The following is a 22,075-nucleotide window of genomic DNA, read 5'->3' on the forward strand; positions in this document are numbered from 1 at the left end:
TGTCTACGGTTAACAGCAGAAACTGTCGGCAATACTACAGTATGAAGGCATAAAAGTAATATGAGATACTGTATACATGTAAAGTGCTTTGGGCACCACATAGTGTAGATAAAGAATTGTATAAGTGAAGTCCATTTACCATTCTTATCCAAGAAGTAATAAAAACAATTCATATTATTATTGACATCTATGATTAACTACTTCCTTTGATGTTTTAAGTTGTTGCCATGTATTTTTTCAGTGCTAATACTGATACAGTATATCGTCAATACTATGTGAAAAACACTTAAGTCCATTTTTCTATTTTTTTTCTATTTTGAAGTTTTTTAGATATCTGTATTCAGTTTCATCCCCAAAACATAAAAATGTAAAAAAATAAAAAAAATGGACATAAGTGTTTGTCACTTAGCTGCGACAATATGCAGGTGTAGTATTGAGTATTGACTTCAGCAGGGGCCGAGCAGAGAAGGTACCGCGCGGTGGGAAGGAGTATAAAAAAAAGGCGTCGTCATCACCGCCATCAAAGGACATCTCCGACCTCGTCACTCACTTGTTCAAGTGGCTGATAACATATTTGAAGACCTCATAATTCTCCCGGGGAAAGCGGCGAAGAATGTCCTTCATCGTCTGGAAGCGCTGCTCCCTATCGTTGATCTCTGAATGGTGGCGGAGAGAGAGAAAAAAAAAAAAAGAGAGATTAGTGGAGGAGGCAGGAAAGTGTCAAAGAGAATAGACACTAAAATGTCACGGAGCGAGTGAGCAATGCAAAGATGAGGGGACCGCAATGGAAAAGTGTGACAAGGGTAATGAAAGCAATTTGAGTGAAAATTATATGTGCAGGACACAGTGATTTCATCCAACAACAGTACATATTTCACATGATTAAAAAGGATGCCAAACTGTGACACAATGACCACACACACATTGGGAAGGACAAGAATACCACACAGACGACCACTGGAGATTTCGTGAGCACACGCGCACACACAAACACACACACAGGGTGTGTTAAGACTGATGGCAGTGAGGAGTGAGTCAGAAAAGCTGACGTCACCCATCTAACAGTCTGTCCCGTGTGTACTGTATATGTAAGCGGGGCGGACAAAGCAGCAGATGTTTTCGTCCGCGCAGCACACATGATTTACACGCAGAGAATTGGACTTTCTCATTCCCGCCTTGAGGTCACACCGGATCAAAACCACATTTTAGGTGGAATCACAATGCGTGGAACCAGCTCCCTACGGCATCCCATCCATCAACTGTGACCAAAGTGTGATTTCTTACATTTCTGTTACATTGACATCAGCACATATTGGACACGGCGAGCAAGCTAACACTTGATTTGTTTCTATTTGTTGCTGGCGGTTCTTGTCAAGCATCCGGCGGTTTCAAATGCTGATCGACTGCCTCATGGGCGCGGGAGGCTAAAAATGATGTGCGGTCCAGGAATACAACATTTGCAAGACCAAAACTACGTTTACACTACAGTATGTTCCCGGCGGCCACAGCAGCCCCTTTTCAGGCCATGTGTACAAAACGGGATGGTAGTGAGTAGGGATGGGCGAGTGCCGATACCACACTATAAAAACAATTGGGTGAAAAAATAACTCAAGAATGGAACAATCTACTACTTGGTTCAATTTGAAATTTGAAAGTCGTCTTGAACAAATGACCCCAGTACAAAAAAAAAGTCATTTTGTTTAAAACAACCCAAAAAATTGGGGTCATTTTGTATAAAACAGCCCCAAATGTTTGGATCATTTTATTTAAAACAGCCCATAAAAAATGGGTCATTTTAATTAAAACACTCCCCCAAAATAGGTTATTTAGTGCAAAAAAAAAAAAAAAGAACATTTTGTTTAAAACAATGCCACAAAATATGTTGTTTTGTGCAAAAACAACTGCCCCCCAAAAATTGAGTTGTTTTATTTGAAAACAACCTCAAAATTTGGGTCATTTTGTATAAAACAACCCCAAATTTTTGGGTAATTTTGTTTAAAACAGCCCATAAAAAATGGATCATTTTGTTTAAAACAAGCCCCGAAATTGGGTTATTTAGTGCAAAACAACCCCCAAAATTGGGTCATTTTGTTTAAAACAAACCCAAAAATTGTGTTGTTTTGTGCAAAAACAGAGGCGCTGAGTTTATTTATCCAAGTGGATGATGCGGATTGTCATTTATTGGGGAGCTGTGTCTATTTAAGCGGAAGCCACTATTTCACACACAAACAAGAACCTCTGAAGTAGTTTATACTTTGGACATTTGTGGGACAGAAAGCAACCACACTCAGATTTCCAAGGCACGAGTCCATACAGGCCCTGATCAGGGCTTCCGTATTTTTAAACAAACTAAAACAAAAGGCCCGACTTACAGTAAATGTAAAATATAAAATTACAAGGGGCCTAAAACGTTTTTTTTTCTTTAAATCCAGCAAAAGGGGAATTCTAAAAATACAAAAAAGCACTGCATTAGCTGGCAATCTTCTATCAGACAAAGCTTTCAGACTGCACTTATTTTCTTTTTCCAAGCGTTCAGTCCTTCTATTGTGGCAGCGCCTGCAGGAGCCTTATCAGGTCCCTGTCACGGCTGAGGGGTCTCGCTGGGGCCGTTAAAAAATGAAAAACACACACACGCATATCTGAGTGCATGTGTGAGCGAAGCAAGGTGACAGCGCGACGCGGCCTTGGGCTAAATATCTGGCACGGCGCGAGTCAAAGCTCTGCCTTAAATCTTTATTCCTGAGTGGAAGCAGGGAGACAAAAAAAAAAGAGCAGAGCGACCTCGTTTATCTCAGCCATGACTTCATCAAGGAGAACGAACTTTCCTGCATCCTGCTGTCATCACCACATTTACTTCCTTCCCCTCCACCACTACGCCCCAAAGCCTCAAATATTCTCGCCTCCATCCTCTTCAGCACGGCTCGCACTGAGGCCTAAATCCAATTCTCCCCATGAATGGGCTTGCCTTGTGAGAGTTGTGCTTGTTAGGTTTAAGAAATGCAAAAGGGATTTCAAGGAAAATCCAATACACTTTGGGTTTAAAGAAACCCTCCTCCGCCTCACCCATTGACTTCGAAATGTGCCCACCAACCTGCATTATTGTACAAGAGCACCTCAGGACTTACTGAAAGCCTCCACCAGCTCAACCTGCATGCTGTAGGGTACCAGGGGTTCGGGAAGCTCGGAGAAGTAGGCCTTCATGGCTCCGGCTACTGTGTTAATGGTGAAGTCTTTCTCTACCAGGTCCAGGTTATGATCTGATGAAGAGGAGGCGTTACAGTGTTAATCACATAAAATCAGATGAAGATGTACTTACCAGTATTTCAGCAGTCATTTTGAAACCTCAGCCCAAATGGAAAACACATTGGATATTATTGTACAAGTTAAAAGAATCGCATGCTGTTATATTTGTCCAAATGAATATTTATTTATGCATGTTATACAGTATAATTATATGAGCGTTGTTTGGTTTACAACAAGCAAGTCTTCAGGCTGTTTATAGACACTCCCAGGTGACATTTATGATCAAGCTCAAGCTATCATACCACATTTATTCAAGATTCCACATTCTTGCCTTAAAGTCCACTATCTTAATGCTAACACATAATGGGGCAACACAATAGACGGGCTAATAAATAGCATTGGTGGTGCCCTTTCAGCAACTGATTAGCATATGTGCAGAAACACTTTTTTTTTTTTTGGTACAGTACAATTTTATCGTTTTGTAACAAATATGTTGGGGTCAGATGATTTGTGATATGAATGTTTTGTGTTACAAGTGTGAGCATGGATCAAATTAAACTGATCTCAAGGCGCCACTGTATTACTATTAGGGCTGCAAGTAACTATTTTAATAATCATTTAATCTGTCCTATTTATTGGATTAATCGATGAATCAGACTTAAAAAAAAAAATTATTTAGATTTCTCATTGATTTATTCAAAAACAGGACATTACAACAATTTGACTGATAATCAATTAGTTGTTGGTTAATCTATTAATAGTTTAACCTCTTTGATTATATTTCATAATTTAACTTTTTCATATCATGCAATTTGAAGGTTTTCACTTGAAATGTGTGCAGATGTTATCCAAGTATTTGCTTTGGGGGCTTTCGAATAAAAATATACTGGAGTCCAATTATGAATAAAAAATGAACATCTTTGATGTTTATTTTTGGCTCGTCAAACTTTATTGCATCATTTTGTGAGGCGCATTTCGCCCCCCATCGTTTTGCTAACCGAGGTAATCAAAATATCAGCAACAGCTCTCGGTCCCATGCAGTACAGTTCAACAGCACTGCAAACACACGTTGTGAAATGAATAAATCCCTGACGAAGTGTCAATCAAAATGACTGTCTTGAATTATTCAGCACTGCTTCAAGTCAGATTCCCTGAGTTGGACTCCACCTCATTTGCATGTCTATACGCTTGCATTCTGACGCCATCTTACTCCACTATCCATCTTACCCATGATATGCTTCATTAAACAAACCAATCTGGAGATAATGAACCTAAGCCCTAACCTTATATGACACATGCACGGGCATGCACATGCACACTGAGAGCAAGTAGAAAACTGAGGAGACAGCCACCATTTACATAGTCTATTCCCTGGTGTTAATTAAAAAAAAAAAAAAAGGTGGACTGTGACCATTTTCAGGGAAGATGTGGCAGCAAATCTTTTGGGATGTTGAAGCCGAGGTGTGGCTGAACGTGTTTTGCAAAGACGGCTAAAGAAAATCATTTGTAAGGAACGTGCTGGGGTGGAGTCATGCAGAGAAGGTTTTTCCCAATGGGTTCTCACCAAGTTTAAAACATTTAATTGTCCATGATCTCTTGATAAAACGGCAGATTTAATTGGGAATCTCAGAAGCGACGACTAACTCCTGAATGACTAACTGAGAGTGCACTTGGACCTTCGTAAACTGGGGACACCCTTTTCTCGTTTTAGGGCAGAACTGCAAGTGGAAGAAAACGCATACCTTGGTCAAACTGACGCTGCATGCTCTCCATCTCCGCCTTGTTCCCGCTGACCCTGTAGATGCCCTCGGTGCTCAAGCCTGGTGAAAAGAGCGAAAGCGACATCATTTAGGAATCTGCCACTGTGGTTTGTATCCAGAAGTGCTTTTGAGATCCACACGGGTACTAATGCCCCATTGTTATGTCACTTGTCATTCCTGAAAATACAATTAGTGCTTATTAAAGGGATACTTGGCTAATTTAGCCACTTTCATCAGTAAGTTAGTAAGATAGCTTCCTTACTTTTCATGTACAATTAATACCTTTGAAAACACATTTGGCCAGTTGCTTTCGACTGAAAACCCGGCATCACGTGTGCTCAGGGCTCAGGTAACGACCAATCCTGGCTCAGTATGCGAACATCACATGACCAAACCCACAAAACATTTGAGTCGTGACTGGTCGTTACCTGAGCTCTGAGCACCTGTGATGCCATTATCAGCTGACAGCTAGTGGCAAAATGTGTTTTTAACTCTTTGACTGCCAAAAACGTTAAATAACGTTTAGTAAAATCCTATGTAGGAGTGCCAAAGACGTTAAAAGACGTTTGTTTCAAAACAGAGGTGAAACTAACCATTTTCTATTGTTGATTACTCAAAAACGGAATAAGGTAGAAACAAACTTTTTTTTCTGATGAAAGATGAGAGTCCAATCTTTCATTTGGTAGTATGTGTGTTTCCATAGTCCAAACACATAATTTTCTGTGGACCTTGAAAGATCAGTTAAAAGATCAGTCAAAATGCTTAAATCGGCTGGCACCCACGGCATCCCTTTTCTGAAAACGTCTGGCAGTCAAAGAGTTAAAGGTATTTATAGTACGTGAAAATTATTAAAGGTAATCCAATTAATTCTAGACAAAATGTTCAAGTGTCCCTTCAAACTCGTAAAGAACTGTTGAAGGCCCGCTAAAAGGCCGCTGATGATGAGCTGAGGCTGCCTGAGTGCCACATAATAACAAGACACAAGGTGAAGGTGCATTTCTTTTAAACATCCTTGTTCGGAGTACAATAAATGTTTTAATGCTGTAAATAAGGGACAGTTTTATATTTGTTTCAAGGCTGCAGTATGAGGGGGGAAAAAGACCATCGAGAAAACTTCAATCGCTGATGTAATATTTTCCACCTTAGATTTCCTCGCCCTGTGCTCGTATGGCTTTTATAGTCAGAAAAAAGGTGCAGCCAAGTGAGATGTCTTGAGGTTTAAGTTAAACGCTTGTTAAGGTAGCCCCTGTTGGACTTTATTACCTGCTGACAGCACATGAAAAGCATCACAGGCAGCATGAAAGGCTGTAGTCGTAGCACTGTTAAAAAATTTTTTTAACCTGTTTGTTTGATGTTCTGATTCCCTATTACGGATAGACCAAAGGGTAATGGGCAGTTCTATGCAGTAATTTTTTATCATCACCATACAGTATCAGGTTAGGTGCAGTATCTAGCTGTTAATTAACTCATTCATTCATTCATTCATTCACTTCTCATTATGTTAGCTTCTATGCTAACACAGTTGTGTGTAGTGCTTGTAAAAACTTGGCAACATCCTAAAATGATTAGAGCAGCTTTATTCGATACCACAAATTCCAACTAACACACTGACAGATAATTGTGAACCAAGACCTTTCTGTTTTTCTGAGGCACGATGATTCATCGATGTGTCAAACGGCCGCAGTGTAGCACCACCTACTGGCAAGGAAGACTTACTTGATGTCCGATTTTTTTGGGTGTGTGTGCCTTAAGTATCGCGTTCTTTTTTTATGGCTTTTTTTTTTGTATCTTACATTAAGCTGGCAACCATGTGGACAGCAAAATAAACATTTCAAAGCAAAATATGTTTTCTAAATGTAATGCCTTAGGTGACATTTTAATGTTCTTTGAATCCAAAAATAAGTTAATCATTGAAACATTATTACGCCCACAGTCAACCAATCAACCAAATGAAAGGCAGCCACTGTAAAACAAAATACAGTAAATAACACAAGCAATAATAGTTAGCTCGTAGGGGTTGTGCAGACTAGTTGGTTTGTCAACTAGCTGATTTCTCGACTTTATTTTCCACAATGAGATTTAAACATGTCCTTGATAGTTGTTAAACATGGTCGTTTTTTTTTTTGCTCCTTTTTTTTTTTTTTTTTGCTTGGGTTAGATACAGAACTACTCGTAGCAACAGATGAGTGCACTGAATGAAATTAGTCGCTTTTTAAATGGTCACTTATTGCCGAATGCTTTGGTAAATGAGGGAGAACTACTAAAGGGGGAAATGCCTGGCTCGTGGAGGATTTGAACAGCTTTTCGACCCACACTCTAAAAATGTACAAGGCGACTGGGGAATTATTTTACTGCACACGAAGAGATCTGTGATTATTTGCAAGCAACGCAAATTCCCACCATGCACAAACACTGCTGTAGTGGGCCAAGAACGAGATCAGGTAGCCACATTTGGACAAAAAGCAAAAACGTCTGTGAATATAGATTATTGCAAAGCATTTCCTTCTACTGTATTTTATTTTATTTTATTTTTTTTTTTAAATCATACGGCTGTACTGAAGAATTTCTTCATTCATTTATTTTATTACTGTCTTGGTCACTAAGTAATCACATTAGTGTGGACTTAAGCAAATCTGAAGTTATGCAACTGCTAGTAGCTAGCTTTTCTGTGGCTTATTAGTGTTTGGCAAATACATTAGCATAAGCCACTAGCGATGTTTTTTTCAGAGCTGATATCGATACCAATTATTAGAAGTCAAGGAGGCCGATGGCCGATATTTGGAGCAGATACTTGCAATAAAAAGGAAAAAAATACTGCGGCAAAGTTTTTTAAGATACAAATTCCAGCGCTTAACTTTGTTGAAATGTCTAGAAGCGCATGTTTATTGAACAACTTTTCAGATTTTCAAGATGTTTTTTTTTTATATTAGACAGTAGACATCTTTGTTTTAAAATTCTAACAAAAAATTCATGAAACTGTCTGGGTCATCAGTATATCTCAAAAAGTTGAATGAAAACTTGAACAATAGCTACTGAGAATTTTCTACAGTAAGTAAATGTTCCCAAAATTTCAAACTAACTAACTAATAAAGGTTCAGCAAAGTTCTAGGGTCCGCAGCAGCTCTTATGAAGTTAACTGAAAATTTAGAGAAATAATTCCTTGTGGTTAACAATTAAAAATTGATATTTTATCGGCCATCAGATTTTTTAAAAAGGCCAATGCCAATATTTATCAAAATGCCAAATATTGGCCCGGCTGATAATCAGTCTATCCCTACTGAGTGAAAGCTGGCTGAACTGCGCTTTAGTGGAGTACACTGAACTTTTCACAATACACATGAAGAGGATTTGACCTTCAAGTTTTTCTACAAGGCATAACTTCATAAAAAAAACTAGTTGAAAAATTTGCACAACTTTTGAGGAGGTATTGTTAAATAAAGGCAAATGTGCCTCAGTTTTACTTAATTTAGATTAGCAGACATGCCTCAAATGACGAACACACCTAATTGTTTGGTATAGTAACAGCACAATTAGCATTGATTCATCATTTTAACTGCTTTCATTAAAAAAAAAAACTGTCATCACTGAAATTGTCCATTCAAACTTTTGATAGAGACAAAGAACGATCGAAAAAGGCGAGGTAGGGAGGGGAGGTAAGAGGATGAGGCAGAGCAGAGTGCTTTCAGTCAAAGCGTACGGAATCGACCACCTCCGTCTCCCAAATCAATTTTCCACAAAAGCTTTTCAAAGCAGACAAGAAGAAAACAGGGCGAGAGGCAGCGAAAGAGGGTGAGGGATGGGGGGGTAAACAGCCAAGGATGAAAGAATCTAACTACAGACAGGATGAAGACAAGGTAGAGTAAGAAGTCTCGCAATGGTGCACATCAAAACTAGTAGACTTCAATAAGACGGTGTTGAGGTTTTGTTCGAATTGGATTGTACATTTAAGTCAATTCCTAGCAGAAAAGTGGCCAATGACCGACTTTGAATCAAGTCCGTTTCTCAATTAATTGTCAGGCGCACAAGTAAATGCTTCACCTCAAATACACACCTCCTTTTCCACCCCAGAAAAACACACAGTAACTGTAATTACATCAGTTCGGTTCAATTAATTGATGAGCCTATGTGAACTCTCATGCTAACCAAAATAGCAGCACTCAGCTAGAAGCATGAACAGTCTTTGTGATGAATACAATCATGGCATTTTACTGGTTTGTCACTTGTATTTTGGTAACAAGTTCCCTGGAAGTACAATTAATCAGTTCTGAGCTTAACCCGCTTTTTGCCTAAAGTCAGCTGAGATAGGCTGCGACCCAATGACGATAAGCAACATGGATTGGTGGACGGATAATACATGACTTACCCCTAATAGACAACCGACCCTCTCTGCTGTTGAATGTTGGCTAGCATACAAATAAATGCGGTCCCTATGAAGCAGCAAGCACATGAACTCAATGACAGTAATGCGCTGGCAGGTTAACTGGTCGCGCCCCCGCCACATGTCACAGTGGGACTACGCTCCAGCTGATCCTGCATCAGCCCAGATTCCAAACAATCTCTCCATGGCCTTCGACTCCCGCAGGCTGATTTCATCGCTCACCATGGCGACAGCTGGGTCGGCGGGTGCTGCCCTTTACGTCACAGCGGAGGCTCACACGACCGGCAGATATGCCCGTACACGCTCGGCGCTCGCCCATATCGCATCGGCACCCATAGGCAAGACGCGGGCTATCACGCTGAGCGAAAGCCAGAGTTGATGGCAGATAACAGCAACCTGGCATGGATTTATTTCATACAAACACGTCTATAAAAGCTACAAAATTCACAAATAGAACTACCATTAATTCCGAAGGACACGGGAACTTGGCTGTGACGTCTACAAAAAAAGAAGGAAAAAAGGAAAATATAATAGAACATTGTAAACTGCCGAAACAGCCACTATTAAGAAAATGTGAACAATCGGTTATAATAATTGTCAAAACAATGGCTTTCTTCTTCAGATTAGATCTGGCTGGGGGCTCATAGTGAACATTGCCATCATTCTTTACAAATAAGCGCTTATTGAAGATATTTTTAGAGACAACACAGGATAAAAGGCAAAACAGCAGCCAGAGCTTTGCTGTAGGTATTTTTACACCAGAGGGTAAGGATATGGGTCAAAGTACCGAGCTCAGGGTCAGCTTCACAATGCCTGCTGATTATCAGCTGCCGCTAAGGTGACAAACACTGTAAGCACTGTATCGTAATTTCCTGCAAGCACCATTATAGCGGCAGATTGCAGACAGAGACAGCAGATAAATAAGTCTGACTTACAGCAGCTACAAAAATCTCATAATACATCGTCACTGGTTTCTCCACCCACTCATCCGTGTGTTGCCGGTGCTATTGTGTGAAAAGAATGTGCTGGTATGTAAGCAAAATGCATCCACTGAACACTTCATTAGCTATACCTGGAATATACAGTGTTAAAAAAATAAAAATAAAAAATAAAATTCTGGCAAGCGTGTTTAAGGTTCTATTATACACCAACTGTGCAGTGTGTTTGGACATGGTAAGAAAAAGACGAATTATTTTTGAACATTCATCAGATAGCTTTGTGAAATCTATTTTAAAATCTACAGTAAAAGTTGGTTTATTTATCTACTTCAGAAAGAGTTGTTAACTTACTGAACACTTGCGTTTTTCACTGTGACAACGTCACAAACTAGTGTGGCATAAACGTAAGTCAATTAGTCATAAATCAGATCACAAAAATATTACAAAAATAACTCATCTGTGGCTAAAACAACATGCCAACGTGGACTTCTTAAGCAGTGAACTTATCTAGACACCATAGTAAATAAATCATTCAGCATATACAAAAATAAAAGCTTTTATTTTTTTCAAAATTGCAGTCTTTAGAAATTTGAAAATTGTCGTGGACCACACTGCGATGGCCATTTGAATTTGATTTGATTTTTCAGCCCTATTCGATTCTGCAATTGTTTTTAATATATCTGGTGATGTGGTGAGTGTGTTTCTATTCAGGTTCAGGAAGCATCACTCATAAGCCGTCTTCTTATGGCCAGCTTGATTTAGTTTTAAAAATACACTGGCTAACTTCCATTTATACTACTTGACAATAATATGTTATATGTGACCTCACTAGTCTAAACATGACATTCTGATTAATATTACCTTTGTGAAATATGAGTTATGAAGCACAATCCAGCCATTTTTATCCATCTCAGGGGGCTGCCATTTTGCCACTTGCTGAAGAATACATCACAGTTGCTCAGGGCTCAGGCAACGAGAAATCACACCTTACCTGTTTTCTGAAGCTGTGCTGTGATTGGTTGTTTGTCTGAGACCTGAGCAACATTGATGTCATCTTCAGTCAACAGCAAGTGGCAATATGGCCGCGCCCAAAATTGATAAAAACGGCTGGATTTTGCTGCTTAACTCATAATCGACTAACGAAATATTAAACAGAATACCATATTTAGACTAGTAGGGCTGCACAGAACATATTATTGTCCAAAAAAAACATTTTGGGGTTGACTTCCCCTTTTTAATAACCAGTATCCTGATTTCTGATTTACGGGAATACACACAAAAAGAATTCAATGGAGAAGAAAGAAGAGATGTAAGGATACAAAAGGGAGACAGGTGATAAGGAAATAGAAAAAAATAGATCAAGGAAATCAGATATGACAGGTAGAAAGTACTCAAAGAGAACGAAAGAGGGGGGAGTGAATCAGAGGTACAGAAACAAGGTCAGTGAAGGACAAGGAGGGGAAACTGAATAAATCAAACACTGGAGGGTATAAAGTTGCAAATGAAATAGAAACACCTCAGGTGAAGCGCGAGCATAAACAAATACTCAACCTTTTTTTCTTCCCGCTCAGAAGTTATTGTAACTGCTCCATTTCACATGTGAACACGGCAAGGTGAAACCTAAAGTGACGCCTCATTATTCGGAAACTTGCCTCCGCTCTTCCACATGCAGCAGGCCGGTGGATGTTTTTTAAGGCTTGTCTATAATCCACGTATAGATGGACGGGCTTTTAACAGCGCAGAGATTAAAGGCGGAATGCGCTGGAATGTCAGTAAGCAGCAGAAATGTTTTCGATGAACTCACGGGCTGAAACGCAGGTTGCCGTGTTTTGGTCTTTTTTTTAAGAATATGAATAGAAAGCTATGTAAAGCTTCTTTAGAAATATTTTGAAAAGGGCACTATTCATATTTAATATGACAGCTAGGATAATTGGTTTGGCTTAACTAACTTCAAGTGTTCAACTTGTTGGGAGCAGATACTTAAAGGAAATACTGTGTATATTGGGCTGCAGATATCAAACATTACCCCATCAATTAATCACTATGTTTGTTTCAGCTTGTTTCACTATCTATGACTATGCTAAATATAGTGGCATCTTGAATTAGCCTGTGCGTCCACTGTTTGTGACCTAATTGAGCTGATGACGGCGTGGCTCAGTGTTAGAGTGGTCGTCTCCCAACCCAGAGGTTGTGGGTTCGATCCCATGCCATTGTGACCACAACCAAGTATCCATGAGCAATATACTGAACCCCCAGTTGCTCCTGATGCTGTGTCATCAGTAGGTGAATGAGTAGTCGGATGCAAAGAAAGCGCTTTAAGGGCCTTGTAAGGTGGAAAATCGCTATATAAAATGAAGGACCAAGTACCATGAGATTTCTTTTTTTAAATGTCAAATATTTGCCTTGGCCTAACAATGACAAAATGGCAACCTAAAATATTCAAAAAGATCACGTAGTGCGCAGTCACAAAAAAATGTGTTTCTTTTCTTACCTGTAGTTTCAATAAATCGGATGCACTTCTCAATAAATACTGGAATTGGTCTCTCTGGAGTGACCGCGGTAGCCAGCGGCATTCCAAAGTAGTTGTTCTCAATAGGTTTGGAGATGGAATGCCTCGGCTTGGCTCGCTGTTTCTGAAAGAAATTAAAGATGAGGTTGGTTGGGAGGAATCAGAGTTGAGTGGTTTGTCTTGCTTGATTGACACCACTAACAAAAATACTTTTGATTGGATGGAAACACGTACAGCTTGCACGTTATGGTTGCAAGTATTTACTTGAGCGCACACACACCCATCCCGCACATTCCTTCAAAGCTTATATGATAAGCAATAATTTGTTCAATCCTGTTTTCAGCCTGTTCTGCATTTCACTACGATAGACATCACTACATATTTTTTTCCCCCCATTGGAAATATGTTCAAGCAAACTGTAATTCCTTAACACCCAAACATTCTCTTCCTGCCTCCGTATGGCTGTACCATAATTGTACTGAACGTTAATGGTTTTGGCTGGACATGTTTTGAAGGCCCCCCAAGGCCTGCATCTCTAGTAAGTCTGTCAGGCCCCCGAGGCTGTGTCCTGGCAGGCTGGTCGGTGGGGCCGGGGATGCATGGTTGGCCGGGCACATAGACAGTAGCAGAGCAGGCCTGACAGTGCAGTGGAGGAGGGCTCATTAAAAAGATGGCGCACAGAGTGGCCTCTGCTCCAGATACTGGCCTCACTCCACTGCACTGAAGGTTTTCCATCCTGCTCCTACACACAGTGAAAAAGCAATACACAGAGACACAAGCAAGGAAACTCTAATTAAGACTGAGAAGCTGAACAGAGGCTGACCTGTGCATTTGTCGCATTGACAGCTGAATAAACAAAGTTGTCCTTCGCGTGGACCCATTGTTAGGCATTGTCTTCCATCCAGCCTCTATTCAAAGTGACTTAAGTGATGCCTCACTAGCTCTCTAATATTTGCAGATATTAACCGCTCTTGGGCAAATGTGGCAGACATAAAGCAGCCACAATAGCTGACTTACTGGAAAGCATAAATGCTGAGGAAGCTTGAAAGCCATATAGTCAATAGGGCTCCTGCTCTGACATTAGTAGGATCTTAAAAGTTTGAAGATGGATTAAATCCATTGCAGGCTACAACTATTGCTATTATAAAACCTGTGTTAACTATACTGGCAATTTTTGCCTACTTCCTGACAGGTTACTGACCAAACCAGAAAGTGAGTCATAATTCATTCATGCCAATCTGAAATAGTCATGTTTTTGAATAAAGGGATGAAAATTAAAACAAGTTCATCGATTAATCAACAAAATAGTCAACAGATTAATCAATTATTAATATAATTGTTAGTAGCAGTCCTAAATCAATTCAAAGTCAAAGCAAACCCTCTGCCTCGAAGTTTCTCAATGATAATTTTTTGGAGTACCGATAATGTTATTGCAGACACACATACCACTCGGTGTAAAAATACGTTTACAGCAGGAAAGAGTGTATAAAGAATAGCTGGAGTTTGCAATAATTTCAAAGTGAAATGTGTCCCGTGCGATGCGTAAATAACTTAACAAGCACATCAGCGTGTCTACAATCACTAGCACTGGTGCAATTTCAATCACTTTATGGAAAAAAACTGTAACAAAACACAGATGACAGGAAAATGGTAAACCTGTTTACAGCCAACTCTGCACTCTCATTTGTTGACTCCTACATCACTCACCAGGCCAGGCCCCACTTTTTAAAGCCACACACACTCACAGTCACGGATTTTATAATGTAGAACATGAGGATGGCAACCCCAAGTGGACAATAACATCAGATCATTACACACATATTTTGTTGTTAAATAATTCAAAATAAAATCCAATTACTCAATTAATCAAAAATAATAATCTGTAGAATAACTCATTCTAAAAACATTTGCCAGATACAACTCTAGTTAAACACTATCAAATTGCACTACAGTAATAATACATGGCTCAGTACGACAACAGCATTTGTGCTTTGTGGCAAAAAAACAGTTCAGACCTCTGTTCCAAAACGATTTTGACGCCGCTCTGTTCTGACATAAAACAAGCAATCTAAATAAAAAGGAACATTGTCAGCTCTATCTGCACTCTTGATTTCTCCCCAGCTAAGTTTAATATCTTTGTAAGATTGTGTTGTCTATGTTGGACTAATCTCTCACTCTCCTACTTGCATGAGGACACTCGAGTGGAGCTAGGTGACAGAGGAATTCAAAACATTCCACTTGGAGGCTGAGGACAAATGAAAAAAAGCTGCAGGAGAGAGAGAGCGCGGGGAAATGTTTCTGGCCCCTCGCTGAGTGTGTGAGGGAGGGAGCGAGGGGGGGGGGAGCAGGACAGTCACACAGGTTCCGGGTGCCTCAGGTAAATGGAGTGGGGTGCGACTGGGACTCAGAAAGCCGTTTCAATTATTTGTTGCCGACCGTCACAACTCAGAGTTGACGGTACCCTCAGGCTCACAGCGGATCTCAGATGTGTTGACTGCTTAAAAAGTCAAAGCACAGTATACTTCCCGAGATGAACGGATAACTCAAAAAACATCCACACTGTCGGCTACCCTCAGGGGATCCCAGGCTGGAGCAGATTGTAAATGGAGTCTTTTTTAGTGAGGCCAGCTGTGTTAGAAACACTATGATGGAAAATGATCCCTTTTTTTACTGCAACAATGGCAAACATGCTCTCTGAGAGTCACTAATTAGCACAAAAATGATGATCCAAACTCTGCAGGATTTAATTTGTTTTTAAACATATATACTGTATGTATCTCACTCTTATTGATCTTCACCGCCGCCATTCCAGGGTCACAGAGTTCAAGGGAAAGGTCAGTCTACTGGAGCCTGCAACCTAGTTTATGTAGGTCACAGACTGTGGGCCATCGTAATGATAGTGTGGCCGGCAATCTGGCTTTATAGCAATCAAGCTGTTGCTAACGCATAATGAGTCAAGTTTACAAAAAAACTAAAAGCTTGTATGTTGAGGTTATTGAGTGATAAAAGACAGACTTCACACAATTCATGTGTGAAAACCTGTTCCATCCTACTACCAGGCATGGTAATTATCACACAAGCGCAACATTGACACAGGGGCCTTCTGTACCATGCAGTGCAAGAGAAAGAACAGCATACCAGGACTGATAAACAGTTTAAGGTCAAAAGTGTCACTGCAGGGCTGGGGAAGTAGAGTGAAGGAGGTGATACCTACGAAAAACACTCCACTAGGAAAGGAGTCAAGTGTAAAGAGGATCCTTGTCACTGATCACAAAGGAAAAATCATTTACGCCTTATGTCAAGTATGCCAGGTTAAGGCAAAAATCAGGCTAGAAGATAAAATACATTTTGATTTTGAAAATTTTGAAATTTATAGATACAATACTAATACAGTGTTAACTAGAAGATCAACCACCTTAAAAGCTTCATTGAAGGGAAAAATGTGTTAATTGTTAAATTTTGGACACATTCTTTCACAACCTGCGATGTCAGAGAACCACAATTTAGCCCAGAATTAGCCAGTATCAGTGCCATAACAGTTGTAAATGATTGTTAGCAATCATGTGGATGAAAAGTGCAAGTGTTCACAAGTATTACGCTAATAAAACGACATGTATATAATAAAACATTTTAAAAAGTACAGGTGAATATGTCTTTATTCACTGTGAATATCTTCCAACTGCAATCAGAGTTTAATGAGGGTTTTTTATTTTGCCTCTGATAATCAGCTTGTTTGGAGGCATCCCACAGAGCAGTCAGGGACAATGTGGTGTAGCAAATGTGCTTTTAGGAAGATCCTCTGAAGTCTGTCATGTTTTCACTAAGCGAGGCAGCCCGAATTGCACAGATTACACTAATTAGTCTTCAACTTCAATGATAAGTTATCCACCAGACGAAGCAGGTGTTGGTTCTCAGCCAACAACTAATTATACTTCTACTCTAACCATAACAACATATGCATGCGCAAAACATCCTGTATTGGTGCGCAAGAACAAAATATTTAACAAGTGACACATTATATGGAAAATAATTACATTTGGGGTATGCACTTTTCTGCAAGGAGATGAGTCGGCGGTTGTGAAAACATTATTTATTCTTAAAGGACTTACAAGAATGTACTCGTTTAATATTAAATATGCAACGCTGTGGACTAATGAACACTTTATGAATCGATTTACTGCCACAATAAATCACTCAGCAATTCATTAAGTAGGCATAGATCGAAAAAGTATCTCTGTGAGGATTGTGTTTTTGTATTTATTCTCATTTCAAGTGAATGTAGTTGATTTATACTCTATTATGAGCAGTGTTCTGCATTCCTGTTTTTAAGAAATGACCAGATATAAGGTCCTCCCCCATCCAACGTAACTCATATGAACAGCATTGAACGTGACATTCTCCGAGATTAATACATCACAAATTCAAGTGTGTTATCACAATTAACTTGACACAGTCACATTCAATCTTTAGAAACACTGACCTTTGTATTTCTGCGCAGGCTCTTCAGGATGTTTCTCTTTTTAGGATCCTCGCTCTCCTCAATGGAATTGTCCTTTTGGGCTCCTCCATCGTCTTGGCTAGCCTTGGGTGGACCCCCCATTTCATCGTCGCTGCCTATTGAGAAGCTCGTCCTAAAACTGCTGAATTTTCCAAGACGTTTGGATCTATCTCTGTAAAGTTTGGGCTTTATCCCCATGGCTGACAACTTTCTTCTGCGTTCCAGCGAGCTGCTATCAGCCTCACTGTCTGACCCGTTGCCCCCAGCACTCCCATTTGCGTGACCTTTGCTGGCGTTGCGGATGGTGATTATCTTACCCTGAGTGCTATCATGAGGGACAGAGTAAATGCTCTCCTCTTCTCCGTGTCGAGGTTTACTCACAGCATCCATAGGCTCGGCGTAGTCCGAGGGATCGTAGCCACCATCGCTTCCTGGAGCCCAGGTGACAGCTTGGGGCAAGGAGCGTCGGTTGGTGCCAGCCTGCTGCTCCATGTAAGGGCTAAGATTGACTTTGCGGACAGGTTTAGGTTTCACTTGAGGAGGGACCTTGTTGTTCAGCTTGCTCTCAAAAGTACTGAGCTCAGAAATGACAGAAAATGTATCACTTGAATCAAGATCTGGTAGCTTGAAGCTTACCAGATGGGAGCCGAGACTTCCATCTTCCCTAAGGGTAGGGTAAGGTGGTGATGGGTCAATATCATCTTCTGAGTCCATAAGAATGTTAACTGGACTGGGAGAGCCACAACGGGGACTGGTGCTCTCATTGGTGCATGCTTCAGCTACATTGTCGTACATGTGCGTAGCCTCAATAATAGTGCGCTTCTCCACTATCTCCTTGAGAAAAGTTTGGAAAAGATCTATTTTATGAAGCCCGCCTACAACTCCACCATGCCCGCATATTATTGTGTTAAACCTTGCCTCGATTTCACGAGCCAGTTCCTCTCCCTGACTGACCTGTTCTCTAGCCGATTCTGAGTCTGAAAGCTCCATCTGGCTTTCCCCTACTGCTAACAACTGGACTGGAATAATGTCTTGAACTTCACATAGGAAAGCACATAAAGTTTCTAAAGAAGCTTTGCGGCGAGCAGAGTAAACTGCAATGTAGCCATGGACCAGTTTAGTCTTGCGCAGGGAGAATGAGGAATGGAAGGACAGCAAAGACAGCTCAATCGACTGCCTCTGACCACCTGTACTCAGATCCAGCATGACAGAGGTGCCACTGTTGAGGTTGCTAGTAGGACGACAATGCTGGGGCAACAGGAAAGGAGCAAGGAGCTGGTCTAGATCGTATGTGTCTCCACACATGAGGCACATGACAATCTTGAGGTCTGATTCTACAATCGGTTGGGACTGAGAGTCTCTGATAGCAGTCAATGAAGGGGGTAAGGGTGGCGAGCCACTCCGTAGGCTTCTCCGAGACTCTAAGAGGCCCCTCAACATCTGGTTGAGATGCTTCTCATTGAAATTGCGCCCATAACCCATGCCTGGAGAGGCTGGGTCTAGGTAACGACACTGCTGCTTCGCAGCCACCTGCAATCCTTGCTGGATCAGAGTCTGAGCTGTTTCTCCTCCAATATCTCCTATGGAACCCACCCCACGCTTGGTCACAAGCAGGAGGAAAAGTGGGAGTTGGGCTAAAATGTTTTCTCTGTCCCTTCTACTTATGGTAGACTCCCTGAGCTTTTCGACACTCTCAACAACATATGACAGTGACTCCTTTGAGTTGTACAAACACAGGCAACCATGGGGTGCAAAGGTTGGTGTGTGGAAGGAATTAACTGGCAGACGTACATTGCCCTCTATGGGACGAAGGGCTAATTCATATATCTTTCCATCTAATACGTACCTATCGTCACTGGTACACAATGCCCTTATTTCATTTGCCATCTCTCTGGCAAGCCCATCTTTCCCTAGTATAACCAGATTTATCCTTTCCGCCCTGCCCCCATCCAGTCTTAAACAATCTGGTGACGCATAGCGAGTGGGGAATCTGGAAGCAAGTATCTGCTCGAGTTTAGAGTCCACACAGTGAGGGCTGTTGGGGCAGGTGTCCTTTGTCGGGTGGTAGACAAAGTGTATATGTTTCAATACCAAAGCATCCCTCTCGGCCTGCAGCTTCTGTAGGGCTTTAAACCTTTGTTCTTCGCCCAGTACTTCCTGAATGGCTCCCATCTTTTCTTTACTTGGCTTTGCATCCACCTCCAGTTCATAGAAAAGCTCAGAGTATTCAAGAAGCAGTTCTTGGAAGTCCTCTTTGGCTCTGTCAATAATCTCCTTCTGGTGTTTGTTGTAGATATCCAGATATTCCGCTTCATCAAGCCACTGGTAGAAGTCTTCATTCATAATGAAGCTCCGAGCCTCCTCCCAGGGTTTGCCTGGAGTAATAAATGGAGATACACTCAGCTTCTCCTTGAACTCCCATCTCATTTCAGCTCGTTTGCGGTCATTCCTGAGCTGCTCTAGATGCGTCTCATAAATAGCTTCAGCCGTGCGAGTTTCAAGGAGGTCCTGGGGGATACGATCATCCTCCATGTTGTCAATGTGGGGCGTGGTCTCCCATGGTGTGTCATCTAATACAACAAACCAATGGGAAAAATCTCTCTTGGTCTCCAGTACTTTCTGAACTCCAGACCAGCTCAAGTGATCTATTTCATCCAACTGTGGTAATAGTATAGCCAAAGCCTGTGGCAGGGTACTTAGATATGCCTTCCTGCGTTTCTCAATATGATCTTGCTTTAGTCTATGTACATGTTGTTGGAACAGTTTCTTTGCTTTAGCTGTCCCCTCAAGAAAGACATAGTCCTTGTACTCTGGGGCTGTCTGCATGCGTCGATTGACAGTGGGCCACAATTCATTGTGGTTCTTCACAATTCGATTGACAAGCCACTCGTAACGGTCCTTGGCTGAGGCAATCTGTTGACTCTGCTGTTTCAGCGACTCAAAGTAAGGGATTATTTTGGGCTTTCCCCTACCTTTGTCAATTAGTTGAACAAGTGTCAGAAAGGCTAAGTCAACATTGACATTTGAGCGCGCTGATGTTTCGACCACCTGGAGGTTTTTCTTTGCTAGCCCAAAGGTGTGTGAGTCCTTAATGTAGCGCTCAACTCCTTCATCACATTTAGTGAGAACCAGTACCACGGGTTTCTTAGTTTTGGCAAGTTGGTTGTACAGGTTTGTAACAAACTTCATCTGATCCTCAAAACTGCGGTTCATGCCCCTGCTAACATCCACACAGAGTAAGAACCCATCTACCATGAGCTTTCCCTCAGGCATCTGTTTCTGCTCAAAGTCTTGCTCCAACCCCAACTGGTCTGTGCAAAAGTACATCAGCTTCTCGGCTGAAGCCAACTTGGTGGAGGCAGCTCTCTTGATATATGGCTGCAGTGCGGTGCTCCGGTGTGGCTGGAATGTCTGGTCATCAATGAATTCTGTCTGTTCCACAACATTCATACGGCACTCTGGCCCCTCCTCCATGGTCCTCCCGGCCTCTCCCCAGAAGAGAAAGTGGTCATTGTTCACTACGCGACCTCCAAAGTCACTGGTGCTGAGAACAGAGGTGTGGTCCAGGTAGAAGTCATCAGCACTTGGCCGAACAAAGCGGTTGCACAGGCAGGACTTTCCCACTCCACATTGGCCCTTTTCTTTCTCTGTACCAGACAGCCCGACCACGACCAGGTTGTAGGTGGGTGCCCGGACATCTTGCTTTTTGGCCATCATCATTGCTGGCAGAAGCTCATCCTGTCATGCTTGCCTCAAGCTCTGGCGAGAGACGGAGGCTGCCAAGGACACAAGAATCCCATGCAAGAGGATTTCACTATATTCGGATCTGATCCTGTAAGACAGACAAGGGGAGGGAGAAGAGGAAAATATAATTAATCAAATGACACTGAAATAAAACACATTAAAATGACAAACTATATTAGTGGAGTTACAGAGCCTCTCATCTTAATTACTATAGACTGTGCTGATAATCATGTTTAATTTGTGATCCCATTCCTTCAATGACTGTTTCCTGGAAAGATTGAGGTCAATAGCAAAGCTGCTGGAATGCAGTGCATTACTTAACTTAGCGCTATGTCAGTAAAAGACAATTCCTCTCTTCAACAGGATGGCACTGAATAATGGGGGCATCCTCATTGTTGTGACGCAACATTTTGGGGCTGTTAACTAATATAATAAAACAATCTGGGTCTTACTGTGTAAAAAAAAAAAAAAAAAAGTTGTGGTCTTGCTGCTTTCAGAGGAAACATTAGCAGCATACACAGCAGTAGAAACTAGCACATCAAACTCCCGTCACCCCAAACGAGAAGACCCACACGACAAATAGATGAAAGCATACAAGTGTTCCAACTTACTAATTGGCCAACTAGGGAAAGCCATCTGCATTTTAAAAGCTGAAAAGTATGTTTGCTGACTTAAAATAAAAAATAAAAAAACATGTTTTCCTACTCTTCTCAAATGGCAAACAAATCAGATATAACCGATTTAAATCACTAATGTACCAACAGCCATCTAACAGTAGATGCAACAATTTAGTGTTATGTTAGCATCTGCGCAAGTACAGGTTTATTTGATAGCTTAATCACCATATAATGCATTCTGTCATGAAACACTGTCTAAAAATAAAATCAACAAGAGACAAGAATGCTCTTCATTAAAAGGAATCTCACTGACAGTACAATTTGTAAGGCACACAAGTCTTCCAAAGCTGCTAGACAGCCAAACACGAAGACTCTTATTCATGTCATA

General features: G+C 41.1%; 1 protein-coding gene across 1 annotated transcript in view; it reads right to left on the reverse strand.

The window, feature by feature from the left end:
• Positions 1 to 22,075, reverse strand: part of arhgap35a (Rho GTPase activating protein 35a) — a 68,570-nt gene that overhangs the window by 4,913 nt on the left and 41,582 nt on the right. The window contains exons 2-6 of the mRNA XM_077565728.1: positions 17,309 to 21,158; positions 12,811 to 12,952; positions 4,986 to 5,063; positions 3,126 to 3,257; positions 551 to 656 (exon numbers count right to left, since the gene is read on the reverse strand). Coding sequence (XP_077421854.1) covers positions 551 to 656; positions 3,126 to 3,257; positions 4,986 to 5,063; positions 12,811 to 12,952; positions 17,309 to 21,046 — 4,196 coding nt within the window. The 5' untranslated portion in view covers positions 21,047 to 21,158. The remainder of the gene's footprint in view (positions 1 to 550; positions 657 to 3,125; positions 3,258 to 4,985; positions 5,064 to 12,810; positions 12,953 to 17,308; positions 21,159 to 22,075) is intronic.

The sequence above is a fragment of the Vanacampus margaritifer genome, chromosome 5, assembly GCF_051991255.1.
Source record: "Vanacampus margaritifer isolate UIUO_Vmar chromosome 5, RoL_Vmar_1.0, whole genome shotgun sequence".
NCBI classification, from domain to species: Eukaryota; Metazoa; Chordata; class Actinopteri; order Syngnathiformes; family Syngnathidae; genus Vanacampus; species Vanacampus margaritifer.